The sequence below is a fragment of the Pollachius pollachius genome, assembly GCF_949987615.1.
Source record: "Pollachius pollachius genome assembly, chromosome: 1".
NCBI lineage: Eukaryota > Metazoa > Chordata > Actinopteri > Gadiformes > Gadidae > Pollachius > Pollachius pollachius.
The window spans coordinates 24,052,280-24,067,873 of NC_136934.1; the positions used below are offsets into that span (position 1 = coordinate 24,052,280).

Sequence of the window (15,594 nt, forward strand, 5' to 3'; positions counted from 1 at the left end):
CACTAACTTGCCAGTATCAAGTAGATTGTACTTACCATAAAACATAACAGTTGTGAAAATATTAAGTAACATATACTTAATTACATCCATGTTTTAAGTTTTATTTATTTAAACAGATTAAGTTTTTCATAGTCAAGAACATCATTTTCCTCAAAATTTTAAGTACATTTTATATATCTGTAGTATTTGCTGTTATGACGTAATTTAGTCGATTTTAGTTATTTTCGTGTTTGACATTTTAATTTACTTGTTTGCATTACGTTACTCACTAAAATTAGGTAATCATTGCCAGTTTTTTTTTATAAATGTTGCCAAATAAATTTAACCAATACTCTATTTAATATATATTTATCACATATCACACAACTAAATAACAATGCAATTAAACTGTTTATTTTTTCATTTTAAAACACACAAACAAATGCACTAAACAACTTCAGGGAGACATCGACTGCATCCTCATCAGCACAATGGAAGACGAGTATTTTGAGGATGTGGTTACTGACATCACTTCGGCTTTCCTCCTGCATACAATGTACAACAAAAAATAATGTTATTGAGAAACAAATAATAGAACTGCATGAATCATTCAAAGTGACTTCATTATCTGGGGAAAAATGAACACAAGAATATCTCTGTTCCTTTGTCTGCTTTCCTCTTAAATGTAAAGACCAGACCGGAACCGGAAACAGAAGTATAGGTTAGTTGTAGTCTTTTCGCTCGGTTCTCCGTATCAACAGTAAGGGCTAGAACCGAGCGAAAAGACTACAAGGCTCCCCCTTTTGGTGTCCTGTTCCGGCCCGGTTTCCGTTTCATTTACAAAATGCCAAATAAAACACGACAGAAACAGTATTTCGCTACAATACTTGATAAGGAACATCAACGAACACCACTAACCACTCAATGAGTTTCACATTTATGAAAAACAAAATTTAGGGGTGTTTTTTTCCACACCCAGATAGACAACCATTGTGAGCAGGCAGGGGCGATTCGAGATTAGCCAAATACTCGAGACAGGACCAATATTCAAAATTTCGGTGATAACCACTCTATTTCATCCTAAACAACCCAGAAAGGGGGCTCAATGTTCAAAATACCGGAATTGTCCTTTAACACCGGACACAAAATCGGCTAGCCCGCACGTGACTGATAAAAGTACTTATAGCGTACTGCACCTGCAGCCACGCTCAATTTCTTCAGTGTCGCCACCAAAATAATAAACCAAACTAAAGGTTGTTAATAAACTGCCATCAGTTTATTAACGTTATACTGTTACATTGGCGTTTTTTAATATCCTAACTTTAGTTATTTTAATTGGGAAAAAACTGCAGCCCTCCGCCCACCTACAGGCCAGCACGGACCCATGTGGCTTAATGGTAACTTTAAATGAACTTATGAACAGTAACATCTTGCGTCAAACTATCAAAATACATGCAGACTAATATTATCACAAATTTTAAACAGAACGGTAATAACTTACCTGTGGAATGACTGCTACAGCCAAAGTCCAAAAACGAACACCTTGCTCCTGTAACGTCTGGAGCGGGAGCCAGTCCTGTTGTACTTTGCGCATGCATCGTGCATGCGTTTCAAAACATGCTACACTTTCAGAGTAAAGTTGATGTACTATTTCTAGGTTTATGTACATACAACTATTAAACATTTAAATAGTATGAGGTAACCGAAGTAAAACTTACTCTTCCCCCATAATTCATGTATTATGTTGACCGCGAGCCACAGCCCGAGGAGCTCTCTGTTGAAGGTGCTGTACTTGCGCTCTCTGGGAGACAGCTGGCGGCTGAAGAATGCGAGTGGCTGCCAGGCATCCTCAACCCACTGCTCGTACACCGCCCCCACGGCAAAGTCTGATGCGTCCGTGGTGAGAGCCGTGGGCGCAGAGGGTGAGGGGTGGGCCAACATGGCCGCCTTGGTGTCCTGGAAGGCCTTGACACGTTCCGCCGTCCAGTCGACCGGTTGCTTGAGAGCCTTGCCCTTCTGGGCCTCGGACAGTGGTTGCAGGATGTGAGCTATGTGGTGGAGGAAGCGATAGCAGAAAGTCACCATCCCGATGAACCCCTTGAGCTCGCTGACTGTGCAGGGGCGTGGGAAGGCTGCAACAGCTTCTACCTTAGAGGGGAGGGGGATCACACCATCCGCGGAGACCTGATGCCCGAGAAAGTCAAGGGTGTCCTGTCCGAACTCACACTTTGCCGGATTGACAATCAACCCATGTTGGCTGAGCCGCGTGAAGAGGGTCCGGAGGTGGGACAGGTGCTCTTCTTCCGTGGTGCTCGCGATGAGGATGTCATCCAAGTAGACGAAGAGGAAGGGCAGGTCCTGGAGCACCGAGTGCATGAGGCGTTGGAAGGTCTGCGCCGCGTTCCTCAGGCCGAAGGGCATCCGCAGAAACTCGAAGAGACCGAAAGGGGTGAAGACGGCTGTCTTAGGGACGTCCTCCGGGTGCACCGGCACCTGATGGTACCCCCGTACCAGGTCCACCTTGGAGAAGCGTTTGCCCGCCAGGTGCGCTGAAAAGTCCTGGATATGCGGGACCGGGTAGGGGTCAGGCTTGGACGCGTCGTTGAGGCAGCGGTAGTCCCCACATGGGCGCCACCCACCGTCTGGCTTAGGGACGATGTGCAGGGGAGACGCCCAGGGGCTGTTTGAGCGTCGAACGATGCCCACCTGCTCCATGTGCGCGAACTCCGCCCTGGCGACGGACAGCTTCCCTGGGTTGTGGCGCCTGGCCCTGGCATGGAGGGGAGGCCCATTGGTCTCGATGTGGTGCTCCACTCCGTGCTTCACCATGGGCACGGAGAAGGTGGGCTTAGTAAGGTCAGGGAATTCGGCGAGCAGCCGAAGGTACTGGTCGCTTTCGGCGAGCATGTTGGACAACCCGCTGTAGACCACCTCCCCCTGCGTGCAGGCGAAGGAAGCGAAAGTCTGTGAGTTGACCAGGCGCCTGTTCCCCACGTGCACCAACAGGTTATGGGCGCACAGAAAATCTGCACCAAGGAGGGGAAATGTGACAGCTGCAACGGCAAAATCCCAGGTAAAGCGTTGTCCTCCAAAGCACACGTCCACCGCCCTAATGCCATAGGAACGGATTGGCGTGCCGTCCGCACCCACCAACTGCGGACCTTACTCTCCCTTCGCCACCTCCGATCTCCCTGACGGAATGATGCTCCACTGGGCACCTGTGTCACAAAGGAATCTGCGGCGCACCCTCTTCGCGGCGGACAGCTCAAATGTCTCCAGGAGCAGGGCCTTGAGGCGCTCATATTTGTTTGTTGTCGGGGGGGCGGACAGAAACCCCACCACACGCACTGCAGTGGAGCTGCCCAACATAGCCACAGCATGGTTGCGTGGCTATGTTGTGTCAAAAGTAAAGGTTGTGTCAAAAGTTAAGGTTGTAGCAAGACAATATAGAGGCCGTGCCTATATGGAACAAGTTTTGAAGCTCTAGATTCAACAATGGCGACGCTATTGAAATTGTTGCAAACAAAAAATCCTTAAAAATAAGAGGATATATATTTTTCCAAAGTAAAGGTTGTGGTAAGACCATATAAAAGCCATGCCTTTATGGAGCAAGTTTTGGGTCTCTAGAATCAACAATGGCGACGCTATTGAAATTGTTGCCAAACAAAAAATGCTTAAAATAAGAGGAGTATTTTTCAAAAGTAAAGGTTTTAGTAGGACCATATTGAGGCCTTGCCTATGTGGAACAAGTTTTGAAGCTCTAGATTCAACAATGGCGACGCTATTGAAATTGTTGCTAAATAAAAATTCCTCAAAAATAAGAAGAGATATATTTTTTAAAAGTAAAGGTTGTAGGAAGACCATATAGAGGCAATGCCTATATGGAACATGTTTTGGAGCTCTAAATTCAACAATGGCAACGCTATTGAAATTGTTGCAAACAAAAAATCCTTTAAAATAAGAGGAGATATAATTTTCAAAAGTAAAGGTTGTAGTAGGACCAAATAGAGGCCGTGCCTATATGGAACAAGTTTTAGAGCTCTAGAGTCAACAATGGTGACGCTACTGAAATTGTTGCTAAATAAAAATTCCTCAAAAATAAGAGGAGATAAACTTTTCAAAAGTAAAGGTTGCAGTAAGACCATATAGAGGCCATGCCTATATGGAACAAGTTTTGGGGCTCTAAAGTCAATAATGGCGACGCTATTGTAATTTGACCATTGTGGTCATTTTTTTCCTTTGCAGACGGTACCTAAGCTCGCGGCTGAAACCCGACAGCTCATAGAAGCCAATGCAATTCACCGTTTTCTAAAGACGGCTCATTTGGATGAAAACAAGGTTGTAGCTGGTTCTCTAGGTTACTACATTTAGCTAGAGGTGTCATTTGTGTCGCAACGATGTTTCACTGATGATTTATTGAACCGCAAACTCCGAATCTGCCAATTTCTTCCCAACTTGATGGAAGTCGTGGCGGGAGCCACGTAACCACGACAACAACTGTTTATCAAAATCATTTCAGTGTGGAACGTCGATGCAAAACATTCCGAAAACGACAGTGTGGACGGAGATCGTTTTCATTGCGAATGTGCGTTTTTATATTTACCCAGGTTAGTGTGGACAGGGCCTAAAGATTCTAGAGCATCGCACCCTCGAATCTTGTAGTGTGGGCACTCTTCCGACGAGACAAGGCCCGATTTTCTGGCTATGTGATTGCATAGTGGGACATATTAAATCGTGGAGGAATATCTGAGAATCGTGTAGACTACACGATTCTTAGATATTACATATTGTCTTGACAACAGGTGAGAGGGCTCCTGCGGTCGTAACATAGAGGAGAGTCGACTGAATCACCTGTCGTCATTACATAACAGCGGAGAGGATGCTCACCTGTAGATTATTTTATTCTGGTGAAGAAACTCTAAACCCAGAACCACACAAGCAGAGTAGAAGCTGCAAACAAACACACACACATAAAGAGAGAGATAGTTATACGGGCAGACAGACAATTATACGGGCTGGTAGTGTTATAAACATAAAATCAAACAAGCAGATGTGGAGACAGACAGATATAGAGACAGACAGACAAATATAGAGACAGACAGACAGAAATAGAGACAGGCCAGTACTGGGTTGGGTCTGGTTCAGGTTAAAGGGTGCTGGTGGATGTAGATCCTGATGTCTCCTCAGGTATTATAGAGACTAGGGGTGGCACAAAATATTGATACAGTGGTATATCGTCACACTTCTTCATGCAATACGAGAATCGATAAACTGCAGCCTAAAATCGATATATTTTTCAATATTATTATTATTATTATTATTTCTTTTAAAATAATTTCTTTGCATTTTTATGATTTATTCCTGGAGAGTGAGACAGGAAATTTCGCCCAAAATATCTATATTTTAATTGATTAATAAGGCTCTCTAAACAGATTTCCCTGCTCCTCGAGGTGGCGCTCAACACATGAATGAATGAAGTTAATTAACCAAAGACGAGGAACGGAAAAACTCAGTTTGGACCAAAATCCAGCACTTTACATTTTCACAGTCATTTTGTATTCATTCTTAGACATATATCGTGATGTATTGTTATAAGATTGTCTAACAATCTATCAATTTTTGCAGAATCGCTATATCACAATATTATCGGTATCGCGGGCCATGTATCGCGTATAGTATCATATCGTGAGGTACCCTGTGATTTCCACTCCTAATAGAGTGCAACAGTGTGGTTACAGAAGTAAAAATCCCATTCATTTTCATCATAGAGATTTTGATTAAAAGCTTTAATGTCTTAACCATCCAAATTATACCACGTGCCGTTATATTGCGAATCAATTGTTTTGGCTGCTCTAGAAGCCACAAGTTAAACAAAGCAACATCTAGTTTTTTTGAAAAACATTTTCTTACTCGCAATGTCATTGAAACCACTACACTACCCATAAATCCTGAAGTGTGACACAACGTCTTTGGTTGGTGGAGCTGGCTGTTACCAGGAAAAGTTTACTGCACCCGCAAAAGTGAATGTCTGCTACTGTTACCAGAGAATGTCTAATACGATGGAAGAGGAGTCCGTAGACGGGCTCTGCTGCTACTGAAAACGAAAATATGTTGAGTGCAAATATATGATATAGCACTAGCAGTGCTTTTTATTTGGGTAGTATAAAAGCAAGGGAATACATAATGTTGAATGAATACGTAACTGGAATACGAGACTGAATTCACATGTATTATGGCGTGTTCAGATCACTGGGAATTATGGGGAAAACATTTTCGCAGTGTCAGAAAGTTCTCCTGAACGACACCTCATGACACTCTGATGATTCTACTTCCATTCAGCAACTGAGGCCAGAATTTGAAGAGATGCCCAGTTGGTGACGAATTGTTAACTACTGATGCCATGAACATGGCGGAACATGAAAGTTTTACTCAATATAAAATAATAAACCGTCATATCACATACTTTACTATTGATTTACGCTGTAACTGTCTGTTGGCATCGACTTTGCTCAGTTTCAAACTTTGTACTGGTAAACCAGCTCTAGATAAGGGCAAGTGTAGCCTTCCATACAGTGGCAATACAATGTGCTTCTCATGAATAAAAGCAAAAGGATAGTAGGTAGCTACAAGGAAATAAAGGCGTGCAAACTTGAAACTGATCTTACTAAGTTCTGTTTAGTTCTGACTGTTTTTTATCGGACAAAAAACCCCTGCTGTGAAGATCACTGACAAGGCGTCTCGTTATTACCAGGACCATGAACGTGCCTTTAAAAACAATTAACGTTAATACACGGTGACTGCAGTCAGCTAAGGAAAGTACCATGTCGATGACAACGCTATACACTATATGAAACACTAACATACACATACACATACACTAACACACACACAGAATATATGACACAGCTTCTATTAATAATTTAAATATAATAATGACAAAGGTTATAAGATGCAAGAAATGCACTAAACTATTGGTTGGAACCATTGCGAAAAGGTCCGCAATAGTTTATGGGATGAGGAGTTCCTTCAGTCGTTCACAAAAATAATGTACACAGTCTTGTACCTTTGCATTTTCTTCCGTTTTCCAAATTCTTCCCCGAATCAAACATTTTCTGTTCACGACTACCTTGACTAACGATTGGCTTGGTTCTAGGCTTCAAACTGTTTACATAATGATTTCACGAAAGGTGGACGATGAAAATGAATGGGAAATTTACTTCCGGAACCAGAGCTGTTAAAAAAGGGGGCGGTCACTGTTACGCTCTATAGAGACACGGACTGACAGACAGATATAGAGACAGGGCAATACAGAGAGAGAGATACCGGGTCTGGTCCAGGCTGAAAGGGTGCTGGTGGATGTGGATCATAAGGTCTCCTCCAGGGGAGTAGTCCATGACGAAACAGACGTGATCGTGGGTCTGGAAGCAGCCCTGGACCTGCACCAGGAAGGGGTGCTGGGACCTCCGGACCAGCTCCAAGATCCTCCGCTCAGCCATCAGGCTGTTGGGGGAGAGAGCGGTCACATGAGCAGCTAGACCACTGCCCCCATGAATGCTTCGAGATCACACCCCCAGTTCATTAGGAGCACACCCCAAACTCTATAGACCACACCCCTTACTCTACTGACCAGGCCCCAACTCTACTGACCAGGCCCCCAACTCTACTGACCACACCCCCAACTCTACTGACCCCACCCCCAACTCTACTGACCCCACCCCCAACTCTACTGACCCCACCCCCAACTCTACTGACCCCACCCCCAACTCAACTGACCCCACTCCCAACTCAACTGACCCCACTCCCAACTCTACTGACTACCTAGACCACACCCACACTCAGACCCGGCTCTAGCCCTTTGGTAGCCCTGGGCGAGAATGAGTTTTGCGCCCCCCGTTCTCATAGCGAGTGATGCCCTGCTAATTGACATTACTATTCTAAACATCACTGAAGACACATATTAACTGATTTACCTTTACTTTGCTTAGCAGTTTTTTCACCCACTTATAGCTCTACTATACTACATTGCAATTGAACAATGTGTGATGCATGGACAACAAAGAACAGAAAAGTTTCAGAACATTTTCTTTTAAATTATTTTACATAACTTATTACACACTCAAATTCTGGTTCAAAGTATGGATGAACTCCATAAAGCATAAAGGTGCTCAAGTGGGGAAGCTTAAAAAAGCTAAATATGTCTAAAATATGTTCTACCTTCATACATAAATTAAAGATGCTCAAGAATATTTAACATGAAATTAACTTTAACTGTCAAAATAAGGACAATAAAAATAAGCAAAAAGGGTCACCTCTGATGAATTGTATACAAAAATACTATGAAGGACGCTCAAGAATATTTTACAAATTATAAGAGTTTAGACCTCTTCATTTTGAGAATCAATGTACGTCAAGGTTGATCAATCCAGCAGCTGAGCACAGGACTAAAGGGCTCTTTATGGTTCCATGTTGACGCAACGCAAGTGGGTCACGCCGCATTCACACTACATGCGTCCATCGACGGATGACCGAGGGCGTTTCTGAGCATAGGGGACTAGTCTTTGTAGACGCATTATGCAGACAATCAAACCGCTTCCCGCTACAAAGCCGATTGTGTGGAGATAAATACAAAAGATGACACAAACAGGTGACTAAAAACAATCCTATCATTCCATATTTCTTTAAAAAAATATAATGGCCGGATTTTTCCTGCTTTTTACTGCTTGTTAATGCAAAATGGATCCAGTAGACGCGTAGAGTGTATTTGGATCCGCCGCTGCCTGAAACGTTGAACATTTCTCAACTTTTTGACGCAGGCCACAGAGCCGAATGGACGGACGGACCCACAATGCATTTCGGGAGCGCCCCATGCAAAGTCAATAAGATCTGTCGATGACCGGAGGTAGTGTGAATGAGCCCTGAACAAGGCGTAACCGCGATCTGATTGGCCGACGGATCCGGTGCTGCCTGAAAAGTTTAAAATTTCTCGGACGGAGGTAGTGCGACGGAGGTAGTGTGAATGATGGTGCGTTCCAAATTTTGATAACAGAGTTGCCCAGTTTGTGACGTATGGTTTACTAGTGACGCGCATGAACATGGCGGAACATGAACGTTTTACTCAATATAAAAGAATCAACCATCATATCACACACTTTATTGACGTTGTAAGGTCTGTTGGGATGACTTTGCTCAGTTTTAAACGTTGTTTACTGTAATACCAGATCTATATAAGGGCAAGTGTTGCCTTCCATACAGTGGCAATACTTTATGTGCTTCTCATGAATAAAAGCAAATGGAAAGTAGGTGATAGGCATCAAGGAAATAAAGGCATGCAAACTTGAAACTGATCCTACTAAGTTCTGTTTACTGTAGTTCCCTGCTGTGAAGAACTTTTAGATTCCCAACGCAGAGCACATGCACGCTCTCTGTCGGGAACACACGTAGGGAGGCTTGTTCACAATACCTCCGTCCGTCGACGGATCTCATTGACTTTGCATGGGTAAAACGTTCATGTTCCGCCATGTTCATGCGTGTCACTAGAAAACCATACGTCACCAATATTGATGCATTCACAGCACTGGAAATTATGGGGAAAACATTTTTGCGACGTCGGAAAAATCTTGTGAATGACACCTCATGACGCTCTTATGACTCTACTTCCGTTCGGCAACTGGAGCCAGATTTTTATAACAGAGTTGCCCAGTTGGTGACGTATAGCAATCGCCGGCCCTCCCCACACTCTATTGACTCCACACCCTCTACTCGAAGGACTAGCTAGACTACACCCATACTCTACTGACCACACCCCAACTCTACTGACTAGCTAGACCACACCCTCACTCTACTGACCACACCCCCAACCCTACTGACTAGCTAGACCACACCCTCACTGTACGGACCACACCCCCAACCCTACTGACCACATCCCTAACTTATATAGTCCACGACCCGGCCCTTTGGCCAGTCGCAGACCTACGTGAAGACTCCATGAGGTAGCAGAGTTGTCGCCTGTCTCTGCAAAAGTTTGGGTCAACTAATTGCTCATTGGTCAAACCGATAATTTGCTTAATGTTTTGTTATGTTTTCAACAGCTATACAAGGAAATACAATTATGAACACACCTGGCGTTCATAATTGTATTTTTTTGTATGGCTGGCGTAAAAAAACAGCTGAGAAAGATTTTATTAGCAGGTAGGATGTGCTAGAGAGATGTCATGAGCAGGGGGTTGGTGCTGCAGTCATGTAATGAGCAGGTCGGTGGTGTTACCTGTCCACCTCATCCCGGGACACTATGTCGCACTTCTTCAGGGCTTTCACAGCGTAAAGTTTCCCCGTCTTGCGGAACTCTGCAAGCAGCACCTGGAGACCAACTAACCAATCACAACCCTGTGACCAACATCCACATAAAACGTATCAAAACTCTGGATGAGTGGACACCGACCTTCCCAAAGTGACCTCTGCCCAGGACCGAGACGTAGTTAAACTCTTCCATCTGCAACCTGGTGACACACACCCAAGTGTTCACAACACGAACCAAACCTGTCATTGTATGTGTCTATATTTGTGTGATTGTGTATTATGTTTACTTGGTAGAAGGTCTGTCATTCTCTTCGGTTGGTTTGTCGCACAACTGTCAAACAAAAAGGCGAAAATGTCTCCTTTGCCCCATACTTCATACAAATACTACTTCACATGCTGCTTAACACTACTATAAACATTTCTCATCATATCATCTATCTTTCATATCCAAGAGAGTCCATAGAGTGGAATGAATCTCTATGGGGGAGGCGGTTGTCGTGGTTACCTGGGTTTCCGTGTTGCTGTCGGGTGTCTTCTGTGGTACGATGTGGTTCAACTTCCCCGGCTCCTCATCCGCCCTCAGCCTGGTCAGCGCTACATCGCTAAAGGTGCACCAACACAACCATTAAACACATTGTTCACCGGTTACGTTGTTGTATTGTCTCGTTGTATTGTAGTTGTGTTGTTTTTTTGTTTAGTTGTGCTGTTGAGTTGCAGTCGATCTGTATTTACCCGATCAGTGAGGGTTTGAGGTAAGTGTCAAGGGCTAAGGATCCCATATCATGAGTTAATAAATGCATTTGGGGATACTACTACAATAGGTTTATATGCCTCTATGTTAGAAATAGCCCTTATTATTCTAAATTTTCATTTGTGCAAAACCAATATCAGCGTCTTTCAAAAACTGTCGCTTTAAGGCCCCCCCAAGGAGTAGCCCAGTCTGCTGCGATTGGTCGAACGCTTTGTGTGTGTGTCGGCAAATTCACACCGCCGAGTAGTTGTCAACATTGCAGGTAGTTGGGAGGCAGGACTTCTGCCCTTCAGCGCCGCCCACTGTGCAGGTTGACGTCACATTGTTACGGAGGTAAAGTTTGAGCGAAAACTAGCTGTTTCACACACTTATTGAGGGGTGTTCTCGGTGGGCACCAATACTCCCCCTGGCTCGGACTTAGATTTTTCTAGCTTAGCAGACGTAAAACATATATACATACGTCATAGAACACTCCAAAGCAAAGGGACAAGTCGATAAAGCATAATATCATATCACTCCTTTAGGGGTTAGAGGTTGTGCAGGGTTTGACCTGGGCAGTGAGCTGGTGGTTTCAGGCTCCTTCTCTGTCTGATGGGATTGGTGGGGCGCACAGTCAGAGGTCGCAAAGGAGCTGTAGTGAGGAAGGACTCTCATGATCAGGTGACCCCAGGTGGAGAAGTTCATGTTCATCTGGGCGGCGCGCAGGAAGTTCTTCCCTAGGAAACACAAAGTACATCCTTAACACTTATTTCCTCTCGTCTTACTGACCTAATCTGTACCTCTCTAATGTTGTCCTAACCCTGTATCACTACCTCTCTAATGTTGTCCTAACCCTGCATCACTACCTCTCTAATGTTGTCCATTCCCTGTATCTCTACCTCTCTAATGTTGTCCTAACCCTGTATCACTACCTCTCTAATGTTGTCCTAACCCTGTATCTCTACCTCTCTAGTCCTAGCCCTTTATCTCTACCTCTCTAGTCCTAACCCTGTATCTCTACTCCTAACACTGTATCTCTACCTCTCTAGTCCTAACCCTGTATCTCTACCTCTCTAGTCCTAACCCTGTATCTCTACCTCTCTAGTCCTAACCCTGTATCTCTACCTCTCTAGTTCTAACTCTGTATCTCTACCTCTCTAGTCCTAACCCTGTATCTCTACCTCTCTAGTCCTAACCCTGTATCTCTACCTCTCTAGTCCTAACCCTGTATCTCTACTCCTAACCCTGTATCTCTACTCCTAACCCTGTATCTCTACCTCTCTAGTTCTAACCCTGTATCTCTACCTCTCTAGTCCTAACCCTGTATCTCTACCTCTCTAGTCCTAGCCCTTTATCTCTACCTCTCTAGTCCTAACCCTGTGTCTCTTATCCTAACCCTGTATCTCTACCACTCTAGTCCTAGCCCTTTAACTCTACCTCTCTAGTCCTAACCCTGTGTCTCTGATCCTAACCCTGTATCTCTACCACTCTAGTCCTAACCCTGGCCTTTATCTCTAGTCCTACCCCTGTATCTCTACCTCTCTAGTCCTAACCCTGTATCTTTACCTCTCTCCTTGGTGAAGATGCATCGCTGACGTCTCAGCTTGGCCGGGTGTTCCACGACGACCTCATCAAAGGTCATCTGCAATCACACCAGGTAACCAGAGGGGTATTCCATCAAAGTCGCTAAAGAAAGTGGCGCTTAGTTGATTAAGCCTGGTTAGAACTAACGCCAACTTCCACTTGAGGCTTAAGCCATTCAATCAACCCAGTTCAGCCGCGCCTTGCTCAGGTTAGTTCAAGCCAGGCTTATGTTATCGTGGATTAAGTCCGCTCACGAGATATGTAACCAGCCCAGAATCGTAAATGTCGAATCATGGATCAAATGTCCGAATAGGACCGAGCGGGATCTTTTCCAGCGGCGAATATAAGCTGCTTGTGGAGGTTTATGAGGTGTTCAAGCATTTAATAACTCAAAAAGGGAAACCCGTAACCGTTAATGAAAACAGGGAGGCTGCCTGGCAATAAAATCGCAGATCTTTTGAATGCATAAGCAGTATTAAGCGTAACATATTTAAATTTAATATTGACAATGATTTGTCATCAGGGAGATAGTCTCGAGGTAACGTGTCGGACTTGTACCCGGTCGTCCGGGGTTCAATCCCAACCCATTTAGTAATTTAGGAAGGATTACTGGAGAAATCAAACAACCTTTCATGCCTTTAATTTTCCATTTCTTTGAATGTACTAAATTGACTAACCATAGTATTTATCTCAACAGAGGTGGTCTCGGCTGCCTGCCGAGAAACTCACCTGAATGTAATTTATGTGGCTGACCATTTCCCATGCAGCAGTGTCTTTGTCATAGTGACAAAGGCTTCACTATCAGTAACATTTATATTATCATTAACTTTACCATGGGTTTTTGCAAGTTAGATTTGGATTCTGGGGATATTGTAAGACATATTTATTATATAAAAAGTCAATTGTTAGGCCTAATTTCTATGATATAAAGGGAATTACAAAAATAAGCCAAAGCCAAGAATTCAATGAAGCACTTAGGACGCAAACTCGGGTCACCCGTAATACAGGCTAATGCTAGACCACTAGCCCAACTGCTAGTTCCCGATTATGATAGACAAATTATATTTGTCTAAAAATTAGAAAATATCCTGGATAACAATATATAGCAATTCATTAAATAATTTTATTTGCATCATTTAATACTAGACCCTTAGTGAAAATATAGGCTGTTTGTAGGCCTACTTCATATATGTAAATTGATGACAAAATCGTAAGGACTAGGCTTGGCGGAACCCTCTGGTACACTTTTTTCCGACAGATGGACTTCTCTGAAACACCGATCAAGTAAGCCTGACAGTTAGCCTGGTACTGACCAAGTTAGTTTGGTCGGATAAATTGCCATGGTTACTTAGCGGGGATTCCCTTTAGTCACGTTAATGGAACGCAACTCTAGCTTAAGGTAGCGAGGCTAAGCGAAATAAGCCCGGCTTTGCCTTTAGCTTGGTTGATGAAATACCCCTCTGATGAGGCTAGGTCAGGGGTCAGGGGTGATATAAGGGGTCAATGGGGTCAGGGGGTCATCATACCGTAGCAAACAGGACCCCCTGAGGCTCCAGCCTGAAGATCTGTGATTGGTCGGTTCCCTCCATCAGCTCCCCCAGGCGGAGGAAGCGGACGCCACACAGCCCTCGCTGGTCCCGCCAGCACACCTCCACCTCCAGCTCCCGGGACTAGCACGCACAACCACACAAAACACATACAACCACATACAACACAAACAACCACAGCCACCACACGGTTCTCCTTTAGTAGAAAATAAATCCCCTTTGTAGGCAGGGAGAGACAGAACTTCAACAACAAAGTCGTATGCAGGATTTCTAATCCCAGGATTTCTGACAGCCACGCAGGTAACCAGATATACAGGCAGGCAGACATGCAAATTGAGAGAGCGAGAGAGAGAGAGGTCTAACCCGGTCCAGGTGGCAGCAGAAGGTCTGGTCCCAGGTCCGTCTCCCCGGGGGGCCCCAGCGGCTCCGACCCACCAACCTTCCATCCAGCTTCAGCTCAGCACTAACCTCGACTAGGGTAATACAACCAACGGTCAACTAGAGGTCAATACCAACACCTGCATCTAGTAAGTGCCTCAATATTCCTTATTCAGACATTTTGTTTGTGTATATTATGTACAAAATTATTAATCTTGCCTACAGCAGCGTTGTGCTGTTCCCTCCCTCCCAGCCTGCTCCCTTCCTCCCAGCCTCCTCCCTCTCTCTCCGCTCCCTTCCTCCAAAGCCTCCTCCCTCCCTCCCTCTCTGCTCTCTTCCTCCCAGGCTCCTCCCTCCCTCTCTGCTCTCTTCCTCACAGCCTCCTCCCTCCCTCTCTGCTCCCTTCCTTCCAGCCTCCTCTCTCTCTACCTTCACTAGGGTTAGTGGTAACTGAAACTCCCTTCCCCTAGCTCTGATTGGTCTGTCCACTCTTTGGGTTTGATAGTTGGTTTCAAGCGAGGCTCACAGGAGGGTCTCATAAGGCTAGTTTGGCACGGCAACTCAGCTACTTACCTTTAGAGGAAGTCAGGGGCAATCCCGTTCCTGTCAGAGACTCCAGCAGACCTTCACAGCCGAGAAGCTGTACTTCAAGTTTGCCTGAAAAGATCCACAATAATCTCAAATTAATAAAATACAGCCACAAATAAATGCTATATTTATATCAAATACAATTGCGCCGTTGTGCAGGTTGGTTGTGTGCTTGCCGATTGGCTGGTTGGTTGATTTACTGGTGAGTTGTGTTCTGTGTGGGTCAGGTTCTGAGTTGGCCGTATTCCAGGTGGGTGGGTTGTGTTCTGGGTGGATTGTGTTCTGGGTAGGTTGGTTGTGTTCTGGGAGGTTTGTGTTCTGGGTGGGTTGTGTTTTGAATCAAGTTGTGTTCTGGGCGGGTTGTGTTTGGATGGGTAAGTTGTGTTCTGGGTGGGTTGTGTTTTGAATCGGGTTGTGTTCTGGGCGGGTTGTGTTTTGAATCGGGTTGTGTTCTGGGTGTGTTGTGTTCTGCGTGGGTTGTACCTTGGTACC

General features: G+C 44.6%; 1 protein-coding gene across 1 annotated transcript in view; it reads right to left on the reverse strand.

Moving 5' to 3' along the window:
* Positions 1 to 15,594, reverse strand: part of LOC307087752 (serine/threonine-protein kinase N2-like) — a gene marked incomplete at its 5' end in the record, with an annotated part of 41,426 nt that overhangs the window by 11,246 nt on the left and 14,586 nt on the right. Inside the window, 11 exons of the mRNA XM_079753396.1 lie at positions 4,867 to 4,929; positions 7,303 to 7,479; positions 10,244 to 10,335; positions 10,418 to 10,475; positions 10,563 to 10,606; positions 10,781 to 10,877; positions 11,577 to 11,742; positions 12,572 to 12,647; positions 14,116 to 14,259; positions 14,500 to 14,609; positions 15,088 to 15,171. Of these exons, the coding sequence (XP_079609522.1) occupies positions 4,867 to 4,929; positions 7,303 to 7,479; positions 10,244 to 10,335; positions 10,418 to 10,475; positions 10,563 to 10,606; positions 10,781 to 10,877; positions 11,577 to 11,742; positions 12,572 to 12,647; positions 14,116 to 14,259; positions 14,500 to 14,609; positions 15,088 to 15,171 (1,111 nt within the window). The remainder of the gene's footprint in view (positions 1 to 4,866; positions 4,930 to 7,302; positions 7,480 to 10,243; positions 10,336 to 10,417; positions 10,476 to 10,562; positions 10,607 to 10,780; positions 10,878 to 11,576; positions 11,743 to 12,571; positions 12,648 to 14,115; positions 14,260 to 14,499; positions 14,610 to 15,087; positions 15,172 to 15,594) is intronic.